Consider the following 26068-nt stretch of genomic DNA (forward strand, 5'->3'; position numbering starts at 1 on the left):
AGAAGGAGAGGACTATGAATTGGTTAATGCATCGTTCACTGTGGTATGGCTTTGTTTTCTAATTCTTTTTAACTAATTGGGTATTTTCAACTATGTCATTGTATTGTGATTTGCTAATGACAATGGTGTCACTCTTCCCAAACTCCTCCTATCATGCAGAAACATCTCACCAGATTGGCTTTGACTGCAGTGACCTTAGTCTCTGACATGCTGTGTAGCTTGTTCCAGTACTGCTTTCCTGGAACCAGGAACTTTTTTGCCAGAAGGAAGGCTGTGACTTATTTGAATGAATTTATTATTCCTATGTTGTGTTTGTATTGCCCACCAGGTTCTTGAATCCATGCAAATTGCAGGTTTTAAATTAACAATGTTTTGATTGTGTTACCTGTTTTTTGAGGGAAGTATAATGATGCTAGTTTCCAATTTGTGTCTTTTGTGATAACTGAGTAAGTCAATGTCAGCTTTCATATCTTCTTGGTAGTGCAACAGAAGCATTTATTGCTTCTGTCAAAGTGATGCAAGCGCAGAAACCTTTGGATAAACTGCTACTTGAGATGTTTGCTCCCTGGCTAGAATTAGAAAGCACTGGACGAGTCACTCTTTGAGCCTAGTGCTGCAAACAGTAGTAGTAACCCAAAAAGAAATGAAGCATTTACTTTTGCGCAGATTTTTTTCACTTGCACTTGACTATTGGAACTACAGTATCATTGAAACAAATAATGAAGCATGCATCCTGAGAAAGTCAGCTTTGGATGCTCTGTGAGAGGAAATGCCTCCTTTGTGATACAGAGGCAGAACCATCTACAGCATTTTGGAAAAGTGCATAAGGAGAGGCTAATACTGTACAAGTGAAGTTCATGGTAAACTTCTTTACAGAACCTTTTTAAAATGAGGAAGTGAGATCTCAAGTTTAGCACAGACTTTTTCTTGGAAAAGTGCTGGAATCTCTCAGGGATTCAGGGATTGTGACTCTTCTCTTGTATGGAAAAATTGGTAAGGATATTTTTGCTCCTGAGCAGTAAACAAAGTCATAAAGTGAGGTTTGACTTACTACCAAATGAAGCTGTCAAGGTCTGTGTTTTCTAATGTGTCTCTAATTCTCTTTGAAGTCTGAGGAAAATTGCTTATTTATGAGCTGTTTAATTTCAAGGAAACTCATAAGTGTTATTTGCTAGAACTATTTTTTCCCACCTCCACTTCTGAGGTCTCCTTGGGATGTACTGTTCTACACCAAGGGTGTGTGGGTTGAGGCTGAGAGAGGGGAGGTACAGGCTTCTTAGTGGATCTCAATTAGAAAAGACCCACCAAGAAATGGCTTAATGGCTTAATAAAATAGCTGTTTTAAAAAGATAGAATAAAAAGATAAATACAGATAATGAGAAAATCTCCCATCCCTTCAGATTGTGGGAACGCTAACTTTTGTACAACATTACCCTGACCTGATTGATCCTGTCCACAGAGTTGTTCTGACTGTTTTGTTCATTTGAGCTATTATAGTCCTCTTGTTACTCTGTCTTCATTAAAGAGTGAGTTTGTTAAGCCATTTGTTGTCAGGCCTTTTTTAGTGAAATATCAAAAAAACCCAAACTGTACGAGTTCTCTCTGTTCCTCAGATCTTTTCTCTGTGCCTCACACACTCTGCCTCCCCGTGCCTCTCTGTCACTCTCTGTTTCACTCTCTTCACCCCTCACAGTGCCGAACATATATGTTTCATCTTGGAGTTTTATTACATTTTTATTCTCAAGTTTGTTTGTTTCAAATTACCTGGATCTTTTGCATAACAGGGTTTGTCATCATGTTAGTCAGATGCCGAAGGTCAGTCTAATAATGTTTCAGAAAAATCACATAAGGCCTATGCTTGGATTGGCCTCTGGATTTGAATCCTGATTTGAATCCTGAATACTGATTTGACTTTTTGTAACTTGGGAAACTGGTAACAGCTCTTCTCACCCCCTCCCCCCACCACCTTATGTAAAGTTAAACATTCCTTCTCATTGACTCAGAGCCCAAGTCAAAGGAGGAGTGGCTGAGGGAGCTGGGGTTAATTAGTCTGGAGAAAAAGAGGCTCAGGGATACCCTTATCCTTCTGGACAACCACCTGAGAGAAGAAGATTGTAATGAGGTGTGGGTTGGCCTCTTCTCTGAAATAACAAGTGGCAGGATGAGAGGAAATGGCCTCAAGTTGCTCCAGGGGAGATTTGATATTAGGAAAAATGTTTTCACAGAAAGGGTTGCCAAACACTGGAACAGGCTGCTCAGGGCAGTAGTGGAGTCACTATATCTGGAGGTATTTAAAAGATGTGCAGATGTGGCGTTTAGAGACCCGGTTTAGTGGTGGACTTGGCAGTGCTGGGTTAATGGCTGGACTTGATGATCTTAGCGGTCTTTGGTTCTATGACGTCTCTGTAAATGATACTGATCTATGAAATGATCTGTGCGTATCTGTAGTGGTGAATAATGGGCAACCTCCTTGAATGATTTTAAGCTTCCATCAATACACTGTGTCCACTGAAAATTTTGGACTTTGCTCTTTTGTCTGTTTACCTGATCAGTGTTTTAATTCTAAGTTTGATGAAATAATGGAGAGAGCTCCTTAGTTAGGAGAATTCAGAGGAATTTGTTTAATTTTCAATTTTGAGATACTGAATTTTAAAAGGGAATTTATGCACTCTGTACAGATGAGGTAGTGTAGGCCTTCACTTGACATGATGTAGTGTTTTCTGTTATAAGTGTGATTTGGATTATGGGAAGTGTCACAATGATTATGATTTTTAGTTTCTATTGAGATTTCTTTTGTTAATTGCCTTTTAAAACCCATCCCCCCAAATATTTTTTACCTTTGATGCCATTCGCAACTGCAGTATTTTTGTAGTTCTGTTTTGCATTTGCCCTAAAAAAAAAATAGTAGTAGTAAAGCAAAATAAGTATTCCTGTACAATTTTACTGGTTTCAGGTCCTGCATAAATACTGTCATAATTGCATAGCAGTTCAAGTGCAAGCCTGTCTTGTGAGTTGAATTTAGCTGTATGCCTGTCTAAACTTTCTTCTTTTGTTGTCTGTGATGATTTTAGGTGGAGAACTTCATTTCCTTCAGATTGGAGGAACCTGTGATGACATAGATGAAGCTGATATACTTGTAGATGGATCCCTTTCCAAAAGTGTAGAACAGTCATCAGAAGGCACCAAGCCCTTATCCAACCCTTCTAGTCCAGGCATTACAGGTAAATTGCACACATGTACATGTATCATGAGTAAAAATACTTCTATCATTTTTGAAAGTTGCATATGAACATGATTTTCAGTTATTTAATAGCCTGCTGCTTTATAATTTTTTTGCTGCCCAAAGTTAGAGTTCTGTAATTGCTGTTTGTCTGTCACTGGGTGTGTACAAGCATAACACTTCAGCAGTTACTGATTTAAAAAAAAACCCAAAACAAACCACTTTGACTTGCTTCAGTCTCTACGTGTGATTTTAACTGTGGCAGACTGTATTTGTCTGACCCCGATTTTATTCCACAGGAGTCAGTCAAAAGAAGGAAAAGATGCTTTTTATCATAAGTTCATTTGTAAGCAGCATTACAGCGGTTGCTTTGAGGACTGAATTTCTCCTGCTCCTCCTCTTTTTCACCAAAGAAGCCATTGTTGAAGTTTGAAAATCACGAGAAAATAAACTGATTTACATATGTGAGGGGAAGAAAGTCTATGGCTTTCTTCACCCTTCTTTTGCTAAATAAAGCAAAAAAGAATATAGATGTCAAGGACATAGATGTGTTTCAATGGATGCATTCCCTGTATAGTAGGTTATCAGCAAATTTAAGTGACTTCCAAGCAAGTGGTAACTCTGACAATCCTGATGAGTCAAGTAGATGATCATTACTGTTTAAATTCTGCCAGTACTATAAAGGGGAATTATTTTCCTTTTTTCATCTCGTTCCCACCCAGCCTTTAGTATAGGCTTGAATATGACTTACTGGAATAAGAAATTGATTTATTTATGTATAGACTTCAAAGTAGCTGTATCTTCAGATTGTCCACAAGCTGCATGTCCTCCTTTAAGTAGTCATAATTCAGACATCGTGGTGTTACTTGATGTTGTTCTGTAGCGGTTTCCAGAGAGCTGTTAGTTACAAAGTAATGATCAGATAAACTGAGTACTGTTTTTCTGTGGCATCAAACTGAGCCACTAAAAGCTCTGAGAGAAGCTTAATGGTTGTAAGGAACCAGTGCTGAAATGAGGGGTCAGAGTGGGAATTGTTGAAACTAAATGGTGGTTACAGAGCTCTTCGTCTGAACTATCCAGGTTAAGGATACTAAAGTCAGTAACACGGGACTCTTAGCATATATGAGAATGATTGTTAGGACTGTGCAAACATCTTCAGTAATGGATCGTGATCAGCCTTTGCCCTCAGCATTTATAATATCAGTGTTGCTTCTCTTTTGGTCTTATGTATTAAACAACAGAAAAAAACATTTCTTCCACTTCTGTCATAGTATGTTTTTTAGACAGAGACACAGCTCAAGAGAAAGGTTTCTGTTTGGGGAAATGAACTCCTGCAACAAGCAGAACCTTTTGCTCATATATATTATTACTTTATATTGTAGGCTTTGTGTGTTTATTTTTCTGCACTGTTTGCATTCTAGAATGCATTTCTTGAATGTAATTTTCTAGCCTCAATTTGCGACTTGGATGCATTTTAAATTTTATGGCATTAACAGAAAATAAGTTAACCTTATAGCAATCTTAGATTACTGTTTCCTTTTAAGGAGCAGAGGGTTTTTTGTGGTGAAGTAATGTAAAATAATGCTTCTTTTCAAAGTGAATTAAAAAAGAATATTAGTCTTCCTGACCGGTTTAAAACCTGTTTTCAAGTTTGCTGTTAGAACTTCATCTTGTTATAACACTCTGTTAGAATAAATTTAAAGTCTCGTAATTTTTAAAAGAAGCCAAGTATACCTGACAGCAGTGGAAAGTTAAATCCTTCATTTTTCAGTTTTAGAGGTTGATTACATGTATGTGGTTGCTCTGAATACTTTGAATTTGGCTTTGTTTCCATTGGAGGAGGAAGGAGAATGAAGCAGAAAAATCCAGTCTGATCAAAGATAGGCTTGTTGTTCAGTTTGAGCAATGATCTCACTTCTCATTGCAGTGTCATCCAGCTAATGAGGTTCACATTTGGCAGTTAAAAAAGTGGAGGTCTTTGCTGTATTATTGAAATTCAATTTCTAAAGCATTTCTAATTTCTTTGGCATTTTCCTGCCTCCTAGACTGAAAAGTAGAAATTATTACCATTTCAATGAGAGTGAATTTATTACCTGTCCAAGTATCTCACCTCAAGCTCGACCTGGATTGCTTTTCAAGATGCTCTCTAGGTTCAGGCTTCGCAGGGAGGGTGGTATTTGTGTTTGTGTATTATAATCTCCCCACCCTGGGTGGTGACAGTAGTAGTCAGGTAACAAACTTTCTCCTTTTAAAAACCATGATTTCTTTAAAAGTAAAGGCTTTTCTTTCAAAATGCATTTTTAAGAGAAAATGCTCAAAATACTAGAAAATATACATTGTGCATACTTTATTTTCCCTCAGGTTTTGTTGGTTGGGGTTTTTTGTTTGGATGGTTGGGTCTTGGTTGGGTTTTTTTTGTTTTGGTTTAGGTTTTTTTATTTGGTTGGTGCTGGTTTGGTTTGGGTTTTTTTGATTGGTTTGGGGTTTTGTATGTCTGAGGAAATCTGATTATTTTTGGTTTCTTTGTGGTTCCTTTAGGTGTTTGGCTTCCTGGGATATTTTAGTTTTCAATACTTCAATTAATATCCTTGTTTCCTTGGTACAAGGCCTAAATATAAAGACAAGAAGACAAAATAATTGTCTCAGCTCAGTGTCTTTTAAGAGCCTTACATAAAGGATGTTTGTTTTTCACTTACCCCTCTTTTAAACTAAATTGGGAACCTTCCACAGCATTGTAGTAATCCATCCTAAAACACGTCTCTATTGATAATCAGGGGCCAAAGTAATGTTTTAAGCAGTGATAAAAATGCATAGTAATTCTGTATGTCTGTTTTTGTGAAATATAAAACTTTTTTTTATCTGAGTCAATAGGGATATTAAAAAAATGTTTAATCAGCTTTGCATCTTCAAAGTATAATTACTAATTAATATAATTACTAATTACTGGCTAATTACGTATTCCTGATGCCTCTGTTGAATCCCTGACAGTATGCTCAGACATCTCAGTACTTAGAAAATTTATTCCAAGTGAACTGCCTTTAAAGGATACTGGCTTCAAGGCTGGGATGTTTGGTTGCTTGTGTTTGGGGTTTTTGTGGTTGGTTTTTGTTGTTCTTTTAGGGTGCTGCTTTTTTGGAGGGAGGGAGTTTATTATTATTTTTTTTTTAACTAAAAAACCTCCATATGACTTACAGTTCATTTTGCTTATAGCAGTTCTGATATATTTCGAACTTTTTAAAAGGATGTTGTAGAAAAAATACCTATGTAGTGATGAATGCATGTGCTGTAATTATTCAGGAGTTGATCTTTTGGTGGACCAACCGTTCTCCCTTGAAACACTGACGTCCCTGGTGGAACTGACCCGTTTTGAAACCTTGACACCACGGTTTTCAGCCACTGTCCCTCCCTGTTGGGTGGAAGTCCAGCAGGAGCAGCAGCAAAGGCGGCACCCTCAGCATCTGCACCAGCAGCACCACGGGGATGCAGCTCAGCACACTCGGACTTGGAAGCTGCAGACAGACAGGTACGTAGGGCAGCAGCGCACAAGGAATCGTGTGCATTGCTTAACTAGTTTGTGTAGCTGTACAACCACAGATTTCTTGCAATTTAATTGTTTTCAGCTAGTGTGCAAGTTTAAGAACGTGTGTTTTCAAAGACGATAACCCTCATTTGGTAGTTTGCATTATAGGTGTTCATGAGATTGCCAGAGGCATTTTAGTGGACCTTGAAACAAATTGAAAAGTCAGGTTTTGAATTTTATTTGCCAAATGTGGTTATTACATTACATAATTAGACAAGCACATTTTCCAGAATTAGAGATATTCTTGATAGTTTCTATAAAAGTCTGATTCACCCTTCTTAGGTATACACACATTTTGAGCACATTATTTAATCAGAAAATGCAAACTGTGGGTGCCAGTGTGACTAATCAATTGTCTTAAATGAAATGGTATTGTAATTTACTTCAAAATACGAAGGTAGAATCTGGATTTATGTCTCTTCAAGTTAAATCTTTATATAGGAGACATTTAAGCCACTCCAGAGCCCTAGTAGTACTAAAGTTTAGGCAGTATTTTCATTGAAATGAAGTTCACCAACATGCTGTGTATAGCAATACTTAGTTTTTTACACATGACATGAGAACTTGGAGTTCCTCTGGGCTCCTAAATACAAGTACAGCAGTGTTGCAGTCTCCTTGAAGAATTGCTTAAAACCTACATGAAGTAGCTTTGTGCAGCTTTTTGTGAAAAATGCTTGGAGAAACAAAATGTAAATAGAAGTTTCTTTGGTTTATTAAGGGATGTGAATAAAGACACTACAGGATCTTTTGGGTCAGACTGCTACACATCTGTTCCACTGATGTGTAACATTTGGATTGTCATATAGACTCGGAATAGCCATAGATTGAAAACAAGGAAATGGCCAGAGGGTGCTAGGGGAGCTAGAGGTCATGTGTGGGGCAAAAAAAGCATGTCCTATAAGCAACTGAAAGATAGCAAGTGATAATGAAGCATTCCAGGTGGGAAAACACATAATAGATGCAGGCATCTCCTGGACTGACACATAACAGGAGCTGAACTTGCTTTAAATAAATGTTCATAAGCTATGGTTAAAAACTTGCAATGTATTGTAGGCTTTAAAACCTTTCTTTATCTTGTGGTTTTGCTTTGTGTAAGTCAAATATTCTGTATGTAGCAAGGGGAAGGGAGGTGGTTCCTTGCAAAATAACTTCCAGTTGATTATCCAGGTGTGTTCAGCAACAGTTGAAAAGTATAGAGCTATCAATATGAAGTTATAAGGAAGCAAGCAGTGAAGGTAATAGCAGTTAATTGTAAGGGGATAAGTGGAAAATTAGCTTATGAATATAGTTTCATTAGAGGAAAAGAAGTATGCCTGCTGCTAAGTAAAACACAGTTGTAAAGGGGAAAAGTTAAAAGTTTTGGTTTAGTACTGGAAATCTTTGACAGCTGCTATGTGACTCATGATGAAAATTATTAAATTACAATCCCTTTGTTCTTAGGGTAGAATCTTAAGATTGAAAGCCATGTTAGCTCTTAATTAAAAGTTATCTGGGAAGAAACTTTTTGATTTCTGGATTATTTTTTTGGTCGTTACTATGAGGTTCCTTTTATCTCCTTTTGAGTACCTCATACTGATACCTATCACCATGTGGGATTACAGTGTTAGATGGATGAGTAATGCAATTTGATATGGTAATTCTTTTGTTTCTCAAATAGAAAGAGATAATCCTGTAACTGTATTTTAGAAAATGGCATTATATTGCAATCCTAGTTTGTTATTTTAAAAAGACTGTTCAACAAAGAAAACAGAAAAGCAGAATCTGGTTTACCTTGTGAATTATCTAAATATCAGTATTGTACCCTCAGCAGTAATTTAACTGAAATGTTAAATGAGGTTAATTCTTTTAAAAGAGAGATACATGAATTCCTAATATGCATGGATAAAGCAGTGACATCTGAGTTTCCTGGCTTTTTCTCAAATTTATGTAGCACGTATTCATCTTATGGAGACATATTTTAAAATATATGAAAGAAGGAAGAGCTAGATACTAATGTTCTTTCCAGTGTTTAACCTCTGTAAATGTCTCTGCAGTTCAAAGTTCAGTTGCATTGGAAGATCAGATGGTGAGATGTTCTAGAGAAGGAATGAATAAGTGTGTTGGAAAATATCTTGTAGTTGAGAATGATGCTATATTGTCATTTGGAGCACAGTATGGAATGTATGTTCTTCTTTAGAGAGATGCTATAGATTTAGACGGGTTTCAAAGGTAGAAGAGTTCCTAAAAGACTTTGCATTAGATTGTCAGAGAAAAGTGATATTTAGGATAGATATGCTAAGATATTGAGAAAATAATAAGGAAGTAATTTGTTTGCTACTTTGGAACTTTACACATGAATAAAGGATGTACTTAAACCTATGAGATACTAAAAAAAAAATCTTGAAAGGGAAGTCTTAGCTAATCAGAGAACTAGATTGTGAAGTTTATTGTCAGAGGTATAAGAAAATCTCTTTACTGCTGGGTTAATATGAGACCTTAATGGAGATTCTTTATTCCATCCATACCTATTGAGCATCTGCTGCTCAATTCTGTCAAAAATAGATTTCTGGGGTAGACAAGTAACAGTTGTAATTCACTATGGCTGTGTGCATTGTGTGCAACACACAGACTATAAAAGACTGCTGCAGACAAAGTGGTTTATTATTCATTTCTGGGTTTGTACCAGATCTTTAACTAAAACTGGATGAGCAGAATATTACTTTGTCTTTCAGAAGTCTGGCTCCTTTGAGTGTCTTATTTAGTCCATGCTTTGCATGACATGAAAAACCACCCCCAAACTTTTCTCTGTTTGGCACTGGATTATGTGTACTCCAAGCTAGAGGAAAGGCATGAGTGATTCTGAGTATTTAGTATTACAGTTGCTAACAGAGGTTTAGGGCGTTTTTTTCCCCAGAGCAATGGGATACATTTTCATTATATTTTATTTACTTGTGTTCTTTGTACAGTTAGCTGAAAATTCTTCGCTGTTACTTCTTGAATCATAACCACAAATTCTCTTCTGTCCATCTTCCGCTTCTGTCCATCGTTCCTCCCAAAATCTCTGCTTTTCTGTGTTGCTTGCTCTGGAAAGCTGGCATGCCATTTCATTACTTGTACCTGAAATCTCTTTTGAGTCTATTATATGTGCCTGAAGGAGATCTGGCCTTCAGGCATATTACTGTAAAGAAATAAATACATTTGCATCATTTCTTAGTCTATTTTAAAATGGTTTTCTGCACAATACTCAGTGTGTAGCATGCTATTGGAGTTAAAATACTTATTTGTGAATTAGGTGTTAGAAAGATGTTTCAAAAATATTTATAGCAGCATACTCAGTTTCTTAGTGTTCTCGGTTATACAACTAAATAAGTATATCAAAGTAACATTTAAAAAAAATTTACTGCCAAAGGAGATCAAGAAGTTCAATTATTTAAAAAAATGCGTACAAGCAGAACAGTTGACACATAATTAGTTTTATTTTCATTGCTCTTTGGTTTGAACAATTTTTTGCAAACCCTAGTGTATCAAACTATGGAATGGATCATTGAGGGGTACTTGTCTCAAGTTTACACTTTCAGTGTAAAACCAAACTTGTCTTCAAAACTAAAATGTGACTTACTAAAAGGAAGCTGCACCCTTTTGCCCAGAACAGTCTTCTGAATGTGCATCTGGTAAGAAGCACGTTTCATCCTGTATGAATTATCAAACGTGCTTTAAAAGTAATTTCAAAATAGTATTTTGAGTCTCCTGTATGTTGATTTTGTACCACTGGAAAGTGACATTGGTAAGTGTTAAACAATGGATAAGGGCAACTTAAGAGAGATTACAAGGTAGGTACTTCCAATCATGCTTTCCTGTACTTCACTAATCGATAGATCCTCTTTTAGTGTTGTGTTTGCTTTTTATTCTCATACCTTTTTTCATGGAAACAAGCAGCTGGTATTTATAGTAATAAGAAAACCATACTGCGATGAAGGTAATAGGGAATCTTTCCACTGCTGCTTTTATCTGAACATTGTTTCTCCCTGCCATATCAACTGGCTTTTTAACATCTTCACAAAATTAATATGGTTATCTTGAAAGCTTTAAAGTTTGAAAGACTTCTACTTCAGAAATCCATGCAGATGTCAACTAAGACAAAATAAGTTTTTCTTCTTGTTAAAGACAGTGTGCATAGATGCAGAATGGACTGTGTGATTCTGCCTGCATGATCTGAATTTTCTCCTGACACTGGGTCATTGTCTTCTTTTATTTCCTGACAGCAACAGCTGGGATGAGCATGTCTTTGAACTGGTTTTACCAAAAGCTTGTATGGTTGGACATGTGGATTTCAAATTTGTTTTGAATTCAAACATCACAAACATCCCTCAGATTCAAGTGACTTTACTGAAAAATAAAGCTCCAGGCTTAGGAAAAGTCAATGGTAAGAAAAAAACTTAAGATATCTTTCAGAACATTATTTCTTTTCTCAAACTCATTATTCTCTGTGATGTATATCAGAAAAATTGCTTGTAATTGTGTAAGTATTTCACTTTTACTGCTTTATTCTGTTTCTTAGTATCATGGGCTCTTTTCACTTTATCATGCTTGAATGTAAATTGCGGAGGCAAACTGGGTAAACAGTTCCAAAATCTTGACATTTACACAAGTGAAAGTACATAGCTCAAAAAGACTGAACTCATTTATAATTCTGTACTGCATGAATCCTACAGTCATTAAAAATAAGTTGTCAATTGTAAATCATCCTAGAGATTGATTAAACAAATGGTGCTCTTTTAGTTCTTGACATAGTAAAAAAAATTATAATAAATTATTCTAAGTCACAGAAGGAAATTATTTGCCAGTGAGAAAACAGCAAGGCTTTTCTTGATGGCAGTAAGAAAATCCCTGGCTTCCTTGGGAATTCTCTCATCATTTGGCTCATTAACTAAGCTATGTGAAAGCTGCAGTATAATTTCACCTTTTGTTCCTTGCCGCTTTGACTGAGTAGACCAATGTTAGGAATGCTCTTGCCTTGCAAGACTCCTAACTGGACTCTGCATCTTACTAGCTCCCAGGGAACCTGTGAGGGGGTAGCATAAATTGAAAAGTCATTTCTTTGATGTGGAAGTGCCTCTATTGGGATTTTCCTGTGGTGAGAGTGTTCGTTTCATATCCTGCTGCCTTGTCTGCTGGGAGTGGAAGGTATTACATGCAGCACCTCCTTTTATTGAGGCATTAATTGGTTATCTTTAACTGGCCACCTCTGTTTCAAAAGCTTCTGGGAACTGACTATTTCAGAGAAATCTTGCTGTCAGATATTAAATTGGTTGCTGGATATAAAATGTGTTGAGGAGAACAGCAAGCATGATCATAAAAGCCCTTTTCCCCCCTGCTTTTCCTATTTTTTCCTAATTGCTAAGTAAGACCATCCCACTTATACAGGAGTAACAGCTGTAAATTTCAAAAAGGAATATAGGCATTTTAAAGATCATTGACATGCTTTCATAAAACTTCACTCTGTAGCATCCCCCAGTGTTTAACAGCAAAAAATGTGTGCTGGAGATGCTCCTTTAAATACTGTAAACTGGTTGTTACCCAAGAACAAAATACGCTAGCATATTCTTTGAGAAAAGCCTGTTCTTTTAGGAATCACGATGGTTTAAATTTAACAGAAGTGCTAGCTGTGAGTGCAGGACAGCAGTCAACAGGTGTTCTTTCAGTTTCTTCATTTTTTTAGTACTTGATGTAAAACCTTAATTTTAACATGTAGAAGAAATATGTTCTATCAAAAAAAAACCAGAACAGATTGTCCATGTTTCTCTCCTGAATGGAACCTGCTTTGTTTTCAGCATTATTTCAGTCCATTTGCAGATCTGGATGTCAGAATTAATCTGAAAATCTTCACCTATGGAACAAAACAATAGAAGAAAAGTTAAACTCTTTTCCTTAATGCTTCAATTTTAAACACTTCTGAGCAAACAGTCCCATGAGTTGGTAATTCCTTGGAGACATTTGAGTTAGATGTGAACTAAATTGCCAGAGCTCTCTGTGAATGCTTTCCAGCACAGCATACTGATCAGAAGACATGACAGAGCTCTTCCTGAAAATGACATTTCATTTCCTTACATGCAATGTACTGGAATTTGCTTTTTTCTGTTACAGGCAGGGTAGAGTAAGCATCGAATAGGGGATCAGGCAGTATGGAAGGGGCTGGGGGAATGTGAGAGCACCTGCAAGGCAGCCTTGACAAAGTTTTTTCTTTTTTACTGAGTAGGATTGGAGATCCACAGCTAAGCAACATCTTCTCCAAGTGTAGCTGCATTGCAGTTATTTCCTTCTCTTTTTCAATTTATTGAGTTTTGGAAAAGGACTTTAGTGACATTTGCCTTTTTTCTGTGCAGTATTGAATAAAATAATAGGACACTAATGATTTCATTATAAGGGAAGACAAAGCTAGATAATTTATATCTGTGATAGATCTTAACCAAAATGTCCCAATCCTAGGGAGAAGTAATATTCAAGATAGTTTGATGGCTCTTGGAAATGTATAAAAACCTCAGACTGGAATTCAATTAACTTCCCTCCCTCCTTTCTCTCCTTCCATGGGGTGAGAAAGGAACTGAAATTTTAAGATAATGAGATGTAGGGAAGATGTGTAGGGCAGAGTTTATTCAGTCATTATTTTGTATGACAGGAGCCCTGGAAATAGTTAAATATGTAGTGTGTAGTAATGGGAAGGCCAGAGGCGTAATTCTTCCGGTTGGGAACTAATGGTTTTGGTCTGGCCGTTAATTCACTGTATATGCTTCTTGTTAATTTGCTGGCATGTCCTCTTCATCTATAATTCATGTGATCCATTTAATTGGAAAAAGGGCTGTATTTAAGTATTACCAAAATAATGTTTGATGTTCAGCAGGAGCAATCCAGTTATTTTAACTTTAAATTATCAAACTTTAAGTACTGGAATTTAATTGCTTAGGAGTAATCTGTAGTTGATTATTAGGGGAAAAGAATTTGGGCAGTGTTAAAGCAAAACAGGCTCATTACAGGTCATGCGGAAATACTATTTTTTAACTATTTGCTGCAGCTTCAATCCATATGAAAAATATGTCTTTGTGTGTTTGTGGGTTTATATTAGAAATATTGCTGTGGGCAGAAAGCTGATAATTTTGCTATGCAAACTACCACTTTTGTTTTTCCTGAGCCTTGAACAGTGTTTGAAATCATGCTAATATTTTTATTTCCAGAAGCAGCAGTAGATAGACAGATCACATTTCCTTTATCTCCAGCTCATAACGTTGAAGTGGAGAGAAATGGAAAACCAGGACTGGTGGAATTCAATGAGGAAATGCAGTATATGGATGTAGAGGAACCACAATGTAAGTTTTATTGATCTTGTTGTACTTCAATTAAAATAGCAGCTTGCTTTTTTCTTCTTTTAATGATAAATTTGAATTCCCCTGCAAAAATTTCTCGGACATTAAGATAGACTGATTTTTCAGCTGTATTCAAAGTTATTTCTCTCACTGCACTGTTTACTGTATGAGTTGAAAGTTTAACAGAAACCAAAAACGCGCAAAACTAGAGAGGTTTGGTGCTTATAAGCAGATGAATATTTATTTGAATAGAAATCAAGTAGATTGCTAGGACACCTTTCTAAGTGAGGTTGCTAGCCTGTTTCAGCAGTATTTTACTTTGTTTCTTTGACTAGTTTTAATATAATTTTTCTTTGCATACCCAGGTTTTGTAGAGATTGCTGCAGTTAACCAAGAAAGCAAGGAGCAGAACATAAAGAATTCATAACTAGGCCACATCACATGGACTGTGCCTGTCTTTGTAACTTTTCTTGTTAACTAGCGCTCTTCCACAAAATGTCTTGGACTGTGAAAGGCAATGAGTGGGTCTGAGTGAGGAGAGCTGCAGACTAAAATTTGACAGTTGGAGTGATTCAGTTCTAGAGCTATGGTTCTTTTGCTTAGTCCTTTCGACAGTCTTACTTCACAGCTTATCTAGAGCATGACTGTAAAGGTCCTTTCCAACCCAAACCATTCTATGATTCTATGACTCCAAGACAGGAGGGGTTAGAAAGGATCAGGGGAAGGATCAAGAGGGTGATAAAGGAGGTGTTTCATGCTGAGAAAGGAGCAGCAGATGAGTGAATAATAATTTCAATAATTAGTATATCCCATAGAAGAAACAAAACTGTCTTTGTTTTAAATTTATTTTTAATTTTGTTCTGTTTTAAACAGTATTGCCCTGCTTCAGTAATGACCCAGTAAGGGTGTGACTCATATATATTGGTTCTTTATTTCATCAGCTGTGTATTTTGTGGCTTTTGTAAGCCAGTCAACATATGTGTTATCCATATAATGCGACTGAAAATGGTTTTAAAAATGCCATTTACCTTAATTGATTTCACTGGAAAATATCTAAAAGTGAACTTCAAGTCATTTTTTATGTAGAGTTACATGTGTTTAGTGATCAGAGTTTGACATGGTGTATTTTTAATCCGTGCAAATGATCAGATTTTGTGACTTACGGCTAATTCAGATCCATATTACTCATGTTTTTGTAAGGTCTTAGATTGTGTCCATTTCTGGAGGAACACAAAGAAGATATACTCTGTGGTCCAGTATGGCTGGCTACTGGACTTGATCTATCAGGACATGCTGGAATGTTGACACTAACAAGTCCAAAGCTTGTTAAAGGTAAACCCGTTTATTATGCTATTCGCATGAAGTGTGTGTGACTGAAGTGCATCTCATACTTCTGTAGTCAGACATAGGTTTGTTATTTATTTTTACATTGACAAATTTTGCTGTGTAATACCATAGTGAGTTGCTCTTTCAAACTGGTGATCGAGTACTGTAATTTATGTGGTTGATCTGTTCTGTTTACAACTTGCAATCTGTTTAAACTGTGCAAATTCTTCCCCCTCCCTTGTTCTTCTCCACTTTTAGGCATGGCTGGTGGCAAGTATCGTTCATTTTTAATTCATGTTAAAGCAGTGAATGACAGAGGAACAGAAGAAATCTGCAATGGTGGCATTAGACCAGTGGTTAGAATACCTCCTCTAAAACCTCAAACGAACAAGGGCCATTCACTTGCTTCATTGCTGGCAAAAGTTGCAGCAGGCAAGGTAATAAATAGCCAAGGAAAATTCATGTGTTAGTTGTAGACTTGGTGTGATTCCTGTCATCTGAAAACGAAACAGCTGCTAGCAGAATTAAGATCCATTAAAAGACTACCTTCTAAAGAGGTGACACTGTGTTGACACCTTCAAGAATTAGAGTTCAACATTTCTAAATTGCTTCTTTTGTGCAAATTTAGTGGAAAAGGTCTGTTCTGCCGCTTTCACATTCTGAACACTTGTTTTTGAAACTTCTGTTTGCTTGAGTATTTTCAGTAGTTGATAGGCCTTATCCTTCTATGAAGATGTGTGTGTGTGTATTTTACTCTTGATCATTGTAGTTGTAAGATGGGATGATATGCTGTACATCTTGTGGACATTATTAGAATAGTTAGAGCATAATAGATTACAGAACATGAATAATTTATTGTTCTATATTATAGAATTTAGTCAATAAAAAAAGTTAATTTTAGTACAATGCTCAAACTGAGAGATTTTAGTGAACTGCTTGCATTTCACTGAACAACGTATAAGAATAAATCAGAACCAATGTGATTTATGAATGTTATTTTTTCTGAAAATATAAGGAAAAGCCATCTAGCAAAATTGAAGCCACTACTTCTTCAAGAAAATCAGATAATCTGCGAGGCTGCGACTTACTTCAAGAAGTCTCTGTAACAATTCGAAGATTTAAAAAAACTTCAATTTCAAAGGAAAGGTTAGTAGTTGTTTTTTAGATCTGAAGGAATATTAGCTTTAGTTACACTTCTTATAAAAAGCTTAGTTCTCAAAATAGCTCAGGTCAAGATACTGTTTCAAGTTGTCATTTCATAAGCTTATTTTATATGGAAAATCATGTAAATTGCAAGTTAGAGGGCACTATGCTGTGAAAGTTGTGGTAAAATAACACCATGCATGAAATTACATGTCGAGTGGGGTTTTTTGCCTGACTTCAAAAGGCAAATGTAAATAAGTTTTCTTGGTAAAACAGATACATTTTTTAAAGGAAGCATCTTCCCTTTCTATTTCCTCATTGCCTTGTTTCTTACAGCAGAAATTAGATTATCTGTCAAAAAGTTTAGAGTCAAATTTAGCTAACAAAGAAGTGGTTGAAGTCTCTGGTTTGGTGCTGCAGACCTAGATGCAAGTAACAGTGTATTTAAAGTGTATTATCATCTGCCACCCTGCAGTGGTGGCACTGACTGTAATGGGCATAAAGAGGTCATCGAGGCTGCAAAGAGGTGTGTGCAAAGTTGATAAGAGTGATGTAGATGGTGAAAGTTTGTTTAGGTTTAGAAGTTGCTAGACAAGTTAATAGGGGTGAAAAAACTTCATAGAAGCTTACAAGATATATCATAATGTAGGAAGTTCTGTGAGCAGAAAATAGGACGCTTGGGAATGTGTGCGCAGGAAGTACTGTGTATGCTTGTGTACTGCTTTTCCTTTCATCTAGGATTGTCTTTTATGCTGCTCCTAGGACAGGATACAAAGCTGGAGAGACACTATTGGGAGAACGGCCATGTTGGATAATTGTGGCTTTTCTTTCCTTCCCCTCCTCCCTAGAGTTCAACGGTGTGCCATGTTACAGTTTTCAGAGTTCCATGAGAAGCTTCTCACAACTCTTTGCAAGAAGACAGAGGATGGGCCGACCACAGAACATGCTCAGAGTCTTGTACTCGACACACTTTGTTGGTTGGCTGGAGTATATTCAAATGGCCCTGGCAGGTAAGGGAGGAATTGTGTTCAAATTATCATGGCTATTTCTCAGTATCAGTTTGGTTAAAAAAACAGTTTTATATAATTCTCTAAAGTATGCAACTTGTTTCCACAGCTCGAAGGAGGGAAATGACAGTTTGCTTTCTAAAACACGTAAATGTGTCTCTGATGTTATACGTGTTTGCTTCTTTGAAGCTGGGCGGAGCATAGCTCACAAATGTGCACGATTTCTTGCACTGTGCATCAGGTTAGTGCTAATGATTTGCATATATTTATTTTTGTTTATTTCTGTTTTACATGTATTTGGGGGATTTGCATGCATTCTAAATTGAACATATGTGTTTGTAACTGTTTCATCTTGTGTAAGAGATTTCATCCTTCTTACTTCATTGTGTCTGGTTTTTTTGTAGCAATGGAAGGTGTGACCCAAGTCAGCAAGGGTTTGGATCAGTTCTGCTAAAAGCTTTACTCGACAATATGCCTCTTTTGCCTGCTGCTGCCACGGGCGGTATGTATGCAGTGTTTGTTGTCATAAAAATACACGGTACATTTGTTGTGTTGGACTCTTGTGGAATTAGAATGAGGTAATTGTTCAATTAGTTCAAAATGCTCCTTGGAGTGGTCTGGTCATGAAGTAGACATTTGTAGTTGGTGGAATTTTAGGCAAATAAGCTTGATTAAACCAGAGCATGAAGTCTGACATTTTTGGAAGAGCTTAAGTAAGTTTTGTAAGAATTCTGAAAGGTGTTTAGCAGCAACAGATTCTGTTGACATCAGTTATAGTCAGGGTTGTCTGTTTTTTTTTAAAGTTAGGAGATAGTCAGGAAGCTTGACTATCCAAATGATGTCCAACTAGCAATCCACTTCTGATTCTTCTACACTAAAAGGAAATTTTAACTAAATTACATTCCTTCCTTATCTATATTGCAGTGTAATGGTCTCTTAGCACCTTGTTGGAGCATCTGGAGTGCCAGATGGAATGGGAAGATGACTTCATGCTCATATTTTGGGTGGCAAGGCCTGCTTTTCACACTAGGACATTGTTGAATTGTTTCTAGCTTGGCATCACCTAGGGGTCTTGCAGAAAAATTAGTTTGCATTCCAAAAGGCTTGTTGTACTACCACCTAGGTCAAAACAATTAACACACTGCTACAGAGGGTATGGAATGTACAGAGAGGGAAGGAGAAGGAGGAAGCTGAGATTTGTGTTTCTGTACAGTTATCACCATGCTGTGCTCCCAGAACTGATTTGTATGGAAGCAGTGCCTCCAGCAAATACAGAGTAAGGAGACAGCAACCAGAACTGGAGGATGAAAGGAGAAAAAGAGCTGGATCTGGAGTATGGTTTGGCTCTGATGGGATTGGAACCCCTAGCCAAACACCTTAGTATATCAAGAGCATTTTGATTGCTGTGGGTAAAAGCAATGAAAGAAGTTTACAAAGCTGTCTCTTGGGAACCTTTCTTTCTTTCAATTATGTGTTAGTTGGTAAGAGAATTAGAAGTACTTGTGGAAACTTACGATTACAGAATGATTCTTAATTGAAGTCTCTCAAGAAAGGGGAAGGAGTAGAATACCTCCTAGTCTATATTTGGTAACCATTAGATAATTATTTATCACTTCCATTGATTATCCTTCAAAGTATGCTTTCTCAGTGAAAAGTTTATATCATGTTTCACCTGAAATATATATTTTTTTTAATGCAGGATCTGTGTATTGGTATTTTGTATTGCTGAACTATGTAAAGGATGAAGATTTGGCAGGATGCAGTACAGCTTGTGCATCATTGCTGACTGCGGTGTCCCGGCAGCTGCAGGATCGCCTAACACCAATGGAAGCGTTACTTCAAACAAGGTACTAAGAATTGTGGTTGTTGTAAACTTAGTAAAAACAAACCTAAGAACTGTCTAATGCCATCCTTTGGTGTTCTGAAAGGGTTGTATGCTACACTTTGCTGTATTTGTTTGAGAAAGGATTAATTTGCTAAAGTTCTGGAAAAATGTTTTAACATGTACAAAGTTAAAGTTGAATTTAATTGCTATCTCACATTTTAAATCAGCAAATGTGTATGTGGCGTTTGAAGTCTGTGCAATCCTTAAATTAGTCTTTATGATTTTTAGTGTAAGGACTAACAAAGCATGTCCTATTTTGACTCTCGGAACGAATTAAGTGTACTGAACAGTTTCAGTTTGGCATAGTGCTTCACAAAATTATAGTCTTTCAGTAGGCTGACCATACATTTAATGTATTTCTTCTAAAGGCCAGATTCTAAGTGTAGAGACCTGGAGTAATTTACTGGGAATGCAGGTTCTTCTTTCAAATTACACATCAATGTAATTTAGGACTGTGTTGTTGCATCTTTTGCATATTAAACTGATTGGCCATTTAACTTTGGATTTACATGACACAGAAAGGAAATTTCTGATGGTTCAGTTTTCTAGCAATTTCCAAAGCTGCATTATGGTGGTGGAAAAGTGCTGCTGTTCGACAGCTCTTTCAGCTGTGGTTCAGGTGCAAGGGTCTTCCTCAAAGTCAAGCAAGATCAAGGTAGAAGAGGTTTGGTGGAGGTTGGTTCAGAATTTTCAGATAAAATTGAAAAGGTAATAGAAAATGTAGTAAGGGAAGGTGTAGAGGAGGGAGGATATCTGTTTATTTTTGGTTTTGCTTTTAAAGAACTATAATTCCAAAATACTTCATAAAAACTTAGTCTCAGGTATTATACTTGGATCCTTTTCCTGCTGTCTGCTGCATTCCTCTACTTAGTTGTTAATATATTTCACCATCTGTAGTCCTTGCAGTTGATTAGAAGACTTATCCCAGCAATAGAAATGGTATCTGGCATAATTGAGAATTCTGAAAAATAAACAAAGTGAATTGAACCAAAGGGAGGAGAAAAATGTGAAAATTACACTTGATATGAGAATGACACCTTTCTGTGGGAATCAAGTTGTTCCTTCATATAAATTGCTTCCAAGTACTTTCTTTAAACAGCATATCTGAAATAGAAGGTTTTCCTCCTTCCCAGTTGACCACTTTTGAACTTGGTACATGTGACATTTCAGATCACCTTCTGGTGAGCACAGCTGTCTGCCTGGCAAGGGAAGATTTCTGAAGTGAGCTCATTCTTGGTGTCCTTCAAGCTTAGATTTTCTGAATGATTCTAAATGGTGTTTTACTGATTTTGTTCTTGGAACTAAATTCCTCTTTTAACTCCGTAACCCCATAGGTGGTTTAAGAGTAGCAGCAAATCACTTACTTGATTACAATAGCTCTCTAGCAAGGACTGACTATTTCTTCATTTAGTTTACTAATTTAAGCAAAATTTGTGGGCCTTTTCTTCATATGTCTACAGATCAAGAAAATACTGTCATTTTTGAGATTTGGTTTTTGGTTTTAGTTTTTTTGTTAAGGAGAAATTAGTAGGCAGCCATAGCTTTACCCTTTTCCCCTTTCCTCTTCCCGAATTGTATTCTGTCTTTTTTTGTGTGCATTTGTATTGCAGAGTTTATACTATTGTGTTTTTCCTCTTTGTCTTTGGTCCCAGCTGCAATAGCCTAACATCTGGTAATCAGCTAAAAGCAGATGTCTAATTAATGGATCTGCACGTTCGTGGGAGAGTAATACTCATTTTACTGTCATGTGCTGCAATAAATCAAGTAAAACTTGCAAGGATAAGGCCAGTAGGGTGTGTTACATGATTTGCAGGTCAGAAAACAACAAAGAAAGAGATTTCAGATAGGATTTTAGGCTGTCTTTAAAAAAGCAGGTTTGTTTTGTCTCTAGCAAATCTGAGAAAATTTCTCCAGCCTGTTCTTGAAAGTACCAGATTTGTGTACTCATGGAATTAAATTATTCTATATATTGTAAGGTGTTACATGGTTTAATTACTGTTATCATTAGCACTTGAACTGTCCCCTGCTCACATCTGATCTGAAAACTGTCTTGCTGCAATTAAAGCCTTTTAGTGCTTGTGTCCTGCCCACGTTGGCACTGGAGACCAGATTCATTCTAAACAAATTCTGGATATCTGGAGTGTATTTGTATCTTCATTGTATTCTCCAGGTCTGTAGTCATTCTTAAAGCATTTCCTTGAGCTGTTTTCTTTGGTCCTTACCTTCCTTGTGTTGTGATACACAAAATTTGAGACATTATTCCAGTTGAGGGCTCTGATGAATGAAGCAGAAGAGGTATTTCACATAGTTTGTATTCATTACTGCACAGATGAGTAAGGTGATTGATGAGTTTTTACATGACATTCTTGATTTAGTCTTTGTTGTTTTTTTGATGTACCGTCTATATCCTTTTGTGAAAAGGATTGTTAATGAAGCTTAAAACTGTGAACCTGATCATTCCTGCTGAAAAATGGGTAAAAGGCACTCTGCTTGTTGAAATAAATCTGGGTTGGACAGAATAAATTAAACCCCTCTGCAGTATGTTCAAATTCTGATTCTACTCTACAGTGCTCTTGTAGAATTTTTACATTTTATGACCTGCTTACTTAATAAATCAAACTCCTCATTTAAAACATGTAAATAATCAGTATTAGTGTTGAGCTGACCTGATTTATTAAATTTTTTAATCTGATGTCTAAAGCAGGCTGTGGAGGTACCCCACTGAATTTTGTCTGAGCAGTTTTGTGTGTTTTAGTAGCCACTTTACAGTAGCATGTTGTCTTGGCTGGCGTATGAAAAAAGGTCAGGCAGCAAACACATCAGTCCTGTCAGATGCACAGGATGCACTGATCCTGTCTAATGCATGCTTGTAAAGAGCAACCAAGTCTATCCTGTGTTGTTCTGAGCATAAAATTATTTTGAATTTGCTACCTTGTAAGTAACTTGGTTGGGAAATGTAATGTTAAATGAGTTGATCTGTAATTCTCAGATGATCTGTAGCAATTACTGCCCTTTTGTAAGATTATTCATCATTTTCTGATTATTCCAGTCATAGTATTTTGTGGCCAAAAGCACTGAGCCCAGCTAATGTGGTGGAAGCATTTTAACGTTCATAGAAATCTAGAATCTGTTTTTACCTTGTTGCTTTCATGTAGACATTTACACTTTCATGATTACTGGATCAAAAAAGATGTTTTAACATTTCAGCCTTCTCTTTTTACCTGTTGGGGGTTTTTACCTCATCTGGTAAAGAAAAGACAAACTGCTCGGAGGCAGAGGGAAAAGGGGGTGGAAGAACTTACTGTACCTGCTGGTGTTTGTGGAAATATTTCAGATTTCTTCTGTCTCTTGGCAAAGTGCAGAGTGTTATGTTTCTCACTTTTATACCTACACAGATGCATTCTTCCTTTCTACTCTGGCTTAGTAATTTGGCCTGATTTCCATTTTTTTCCTCTTTTCAGTTGCTGGTAATAGGTATTGGTAAATACAAAAAAAACCCCAACCAAAACAAACACAGACAAAACCACAAACCAACAAAAAACCCCACTGATCTTGACACTACTTTGGAGTTTCCTTCTTCTTGGCTTATAAAACCCTAATTGGTTTGGGACCACTTTGAGTGATGGTTCTATTTTTTCCCCTCCAGCACTGCCAGAGTAAATGTTACAAGTTTTCTTCTGTTGAGGTATTTAACGCGAGCGTTGATTGGTATGCCTGGCAGCATTTCCTTTTTTAATTCTTACTTCAGCTGGAAGAACAAGCTGAGGTGGAATTTCTTCTGCATTTTTGGAAAAGTACTGTGTTTTTATTGACTTCAGACAAAAGTCTGATTTACCATGTGCAGGTGTGTGTATTGCTGTGGCTCATTGTCTAAGGCTTGTAGTTCTAGTTTCCATGTCTAGTGTGATTGTGTGTCATGTTTCCAGGACATTATTACATCTTCAAAACTATTTAGTAATGAAGAGTTACTTATTTAGCATTATAAGCTATTTAAAAATGCCATCTAATAAATTATTTTAACGAAGTATAAGTAAGTGATAATTTCAAAGATGTGTCAAATGAATGAACAGAGTAGTTTGGAATATAATAAATCCTGGTGGTGAAACACTCGGCCTTTTTGGCCTTTTCCTGTAATTTTATATTAATTCTTATTGTGTGAATGGTGCTGTTTGCAGATACGGATTATACAGTTCACCTTTTGATCCAGTTCTGTTTGATTTGGAAATATGTGGCTCTTCTTGCAAAAATGTGTACAACAGCAGCATTGGAGTACAGTCAGATGAAATTGATTTGTCTGATGTTCTATCAGGTATGTATGTTTGGCAGTGATTGATTGTGGTAGAATTGGTAAATCTCTATTACACTGTTTTCTTTTCATGATTTTATACTTTCCAGCCAAGCTGAAGTCCAAGGTATTCTCTTGCTTATGGTATTTTTTACATTTCCTGTGGTCTTAGGGCAAGGAGTAAAAGCCTCTTTCTGGAATCTGACATTTTCTTTTCCTGTAGAATATCTCAGGGTAGAGATTACACAGAAAGGCTGCTCGTATTCCCTGGGTCAGTCATCAAGGAATCATCTGTCACCTCTTTCAGGTAGCTTCCTTGAGGGGTGTGTTACTATTCATTCAGGCTAGCAACACTCACATAGGCAGAGAAACCTAAATGGATTTTTCTGAAGTTGGGAAACTGCCATATGGTGTTCCTCTACTTAAATATAAAGGTTTAATGAGGTATTTTTTCTGTTTTAGAGGAGCTAAAATACCTTAAAAGCATTTTTGTGTCTGTCTTCTCAGGTTAATTCATATGAATCTTTAGGCCCTGCAATGTCCTAAAGAACTAGATAATTTTTACCTGTCAGGAAATTCTTTTCATAGCAAGCGTATTCATGAGTCATAGTGACTCTTTTCCTTCTCTTGTATGCTGTTGTCTTTCTCCTTCCTATCCCTTCCTCCATACAACTCTGTCAATTTGTTTGGATGTTGATTAATAGTCTGGGGTTTATACTAAATTCGTGCATGATCATAGTTGGTCTGACAGTTTCTTCCTCTTCCTTTGCAGTAGATATATCCAGTATCAATGTATTTTTGCAAGCTAATTTGCTTTCAGTGTAGAAAGAGTAGAGCATCCATCATATATAATTTATTTCTGGAATTAAGAAGATTATACTATGCTTCTGTCACAGTTGACAGTTTGACTTACTAATATATTCTGTTCAGATTTGACAGCATTATCATTTTAAAAATATACTTCCATTTATATTGAGGATATGATAGTGTTAAGATGTTTCTTTTACAACGTGAACTAATAAAATATGTGCATTATATTTAGTTGTCCCTTTTGACACTTCATGACTTGAAATTTCACTGTGAAGAAAACATTGGCTGACTGTGCAGATACATGTTTCTCTTTCAGGAAATGGGAAAATAAGTAGCTGTGCAGCTGCTGAAGGTAGTTTTACTTCCCTTACTGGACTTCTGGAAGTTGAACCTCTGCACTTCACCTGTGTTTCAACAAGTGATGGAACTAGAATAGAAAGGGACGATGCAAGTACGTTTACTGGTATATACAATTTTTCATTTTTTCTACTTGTCGTAGTTCCACAATACATTTTTAATTGAACATAATGGCACTGTTTGACAAAGGGATTGCTTGTAGTTTTGCAAATGTTGAAATGTTTTGTCTGTGGTTTGTTTTTTCTTAAATAATTTCTATATGCTATATAACATGAAATATATTCTATATAGTTCTTCTATAATTTCTGTATTTCTTGGATCTTAGCAAACAAATTGGATTAAAAAGTTATTAATTTGAATCAATTTGTTTCTATTGGAGAGTATAGTGTACAAGCTTGCATCTTTACATTACAGCCTTTTGTGGTGGAAGAATTCCAGAGCTAATAGGTGGCTTTTCTATAATCCAAGTGTTGCATGCATGACCAGTGTGCATAGTCTATAAACCATATGCTTTGTAATCCAAGATGATGTTAACTTGTAGCAAGAACTGGATAAAAAGAGATATTTCTCTTGTTTTTACGTCACTCTGAACAATTAATAAAGAATTAAAGGTGTGCTTTATAATTTCTACATACATGTTTTGTTTTGGTTTGTTTGTTTGTTTCATGCCAGTGAGTACCTTTGGGGTTACCCCAGCAGTTGGTGGCCTCTCTTCTGGAACGGTTGGGGAAGCCTCGACAGCACTGAGTTCAGCAGCCCAGGTAGCTTTGCAGTCTCTCTCTCATGCAATGGCCTCAGCCGAGCAACAGCTCCAGGTGCTGCAAGAGAAACAGCAGCAGCTTTTGAAGCTTCAGCAACAGGTTGGAGGCTATTTGGCTCTTTTTAGTGCTGTATCTAAACTTCGAAAGCTGAGAAAGTAGTTGCCGAGCTAGTTGCCTTTTTTTTCTCCATAGTGTGTCTGAGGAAGGAATTGCTCAGCACTCTGGTTCAGTCTTCTTAAGCAAAGTGCTGGGAGTGTCTCCCATGCTGCTTTGGTGTTTCAGACTTGTTTTTTGTGTATTTTAAGGGTGGGTTGGGAGTTTGTAATAAAATCTAAGTCTTCATACATAAATATATCA

At 36.6% G+C, this 26068-nt stretch overlaps 1 protein-coding gene across 5 annotated transcripts in view; it reads left to right on the forward strand.

Annotated features, from left to right (window-relative positions):
* The window catches only part of BIRC6 (baculoviral IAP repeat containing 6), a 179454-nt gene that overhangs the window by 32390 nt on the left and 120996 nt on the right, over window positions 1-26068 (forward strand). For 3 of the 5 annotated variants that reach the window (XM_069010018.1, XM_069010020.1, XM_069010022.1), the window contains exons 11-24: window positions 3072-3221; window positions 6518-6743; window positions 11042-11202; window positions 14009-14140; window positions 15338-15469; window positions 15722-15900; window positions 16479-16609; window positions 17455-17616; window positions 17723-17854; window positions 18018-18115; window positions 19313-19460; window positions 23674-23807; window positions 24910-25056; window positions 25623-25810. In XM_069010018.1, coding sequence (XP_068866119.1) covers window positions 3072-3221; window positions 6518-6743; window positions 11042-11202; window positions 14009-14140; window positions 15338-15469; window positions 15722-15900; window positions 16479-16609; window positions 17455-17616; window positions 17723-17854; window positions 18018-18115; window positions 19313-19460; window positions 23674-23807; window positions 24910-25056; window positions 25623-25810 — 2120 coding nt within the window. The remainder of the gene's footprint in view (window positions 1-3071; window positions 3222-6517; window positions 6744-11041; window positions 11203-14008; window positions 14141-15337; window positions 15470-15721; window positions 15901-16478; window positions 16610-17454; window positions 17617-17722; window positions 17855-18017; window positions 18116-19312; window positions 19461-23673; window positions 23808-24909; window positions 25057-25622; window positions 25811-26068) is intronic. The other 2 variants (XM_069010021.1, XM_069010019.1) reach the window with 2 other exon arrangements.

Source organism: Aphelocoma coerulescens, chromosome 3 (assembly GCF_041296385.1).
Source record: "Aphelocoma coerulescens isolate FSJ_1873_10779 chromosome 3, UR_Acoe_1.0, whole genome shotgun sequence".
Taxonomy (NCBI): Eukaryota; Metazoa; Chordata; class Aves; order Passeriformes; family Corvidae; genus Aphelocoma; species Aphelocoma coerulescens.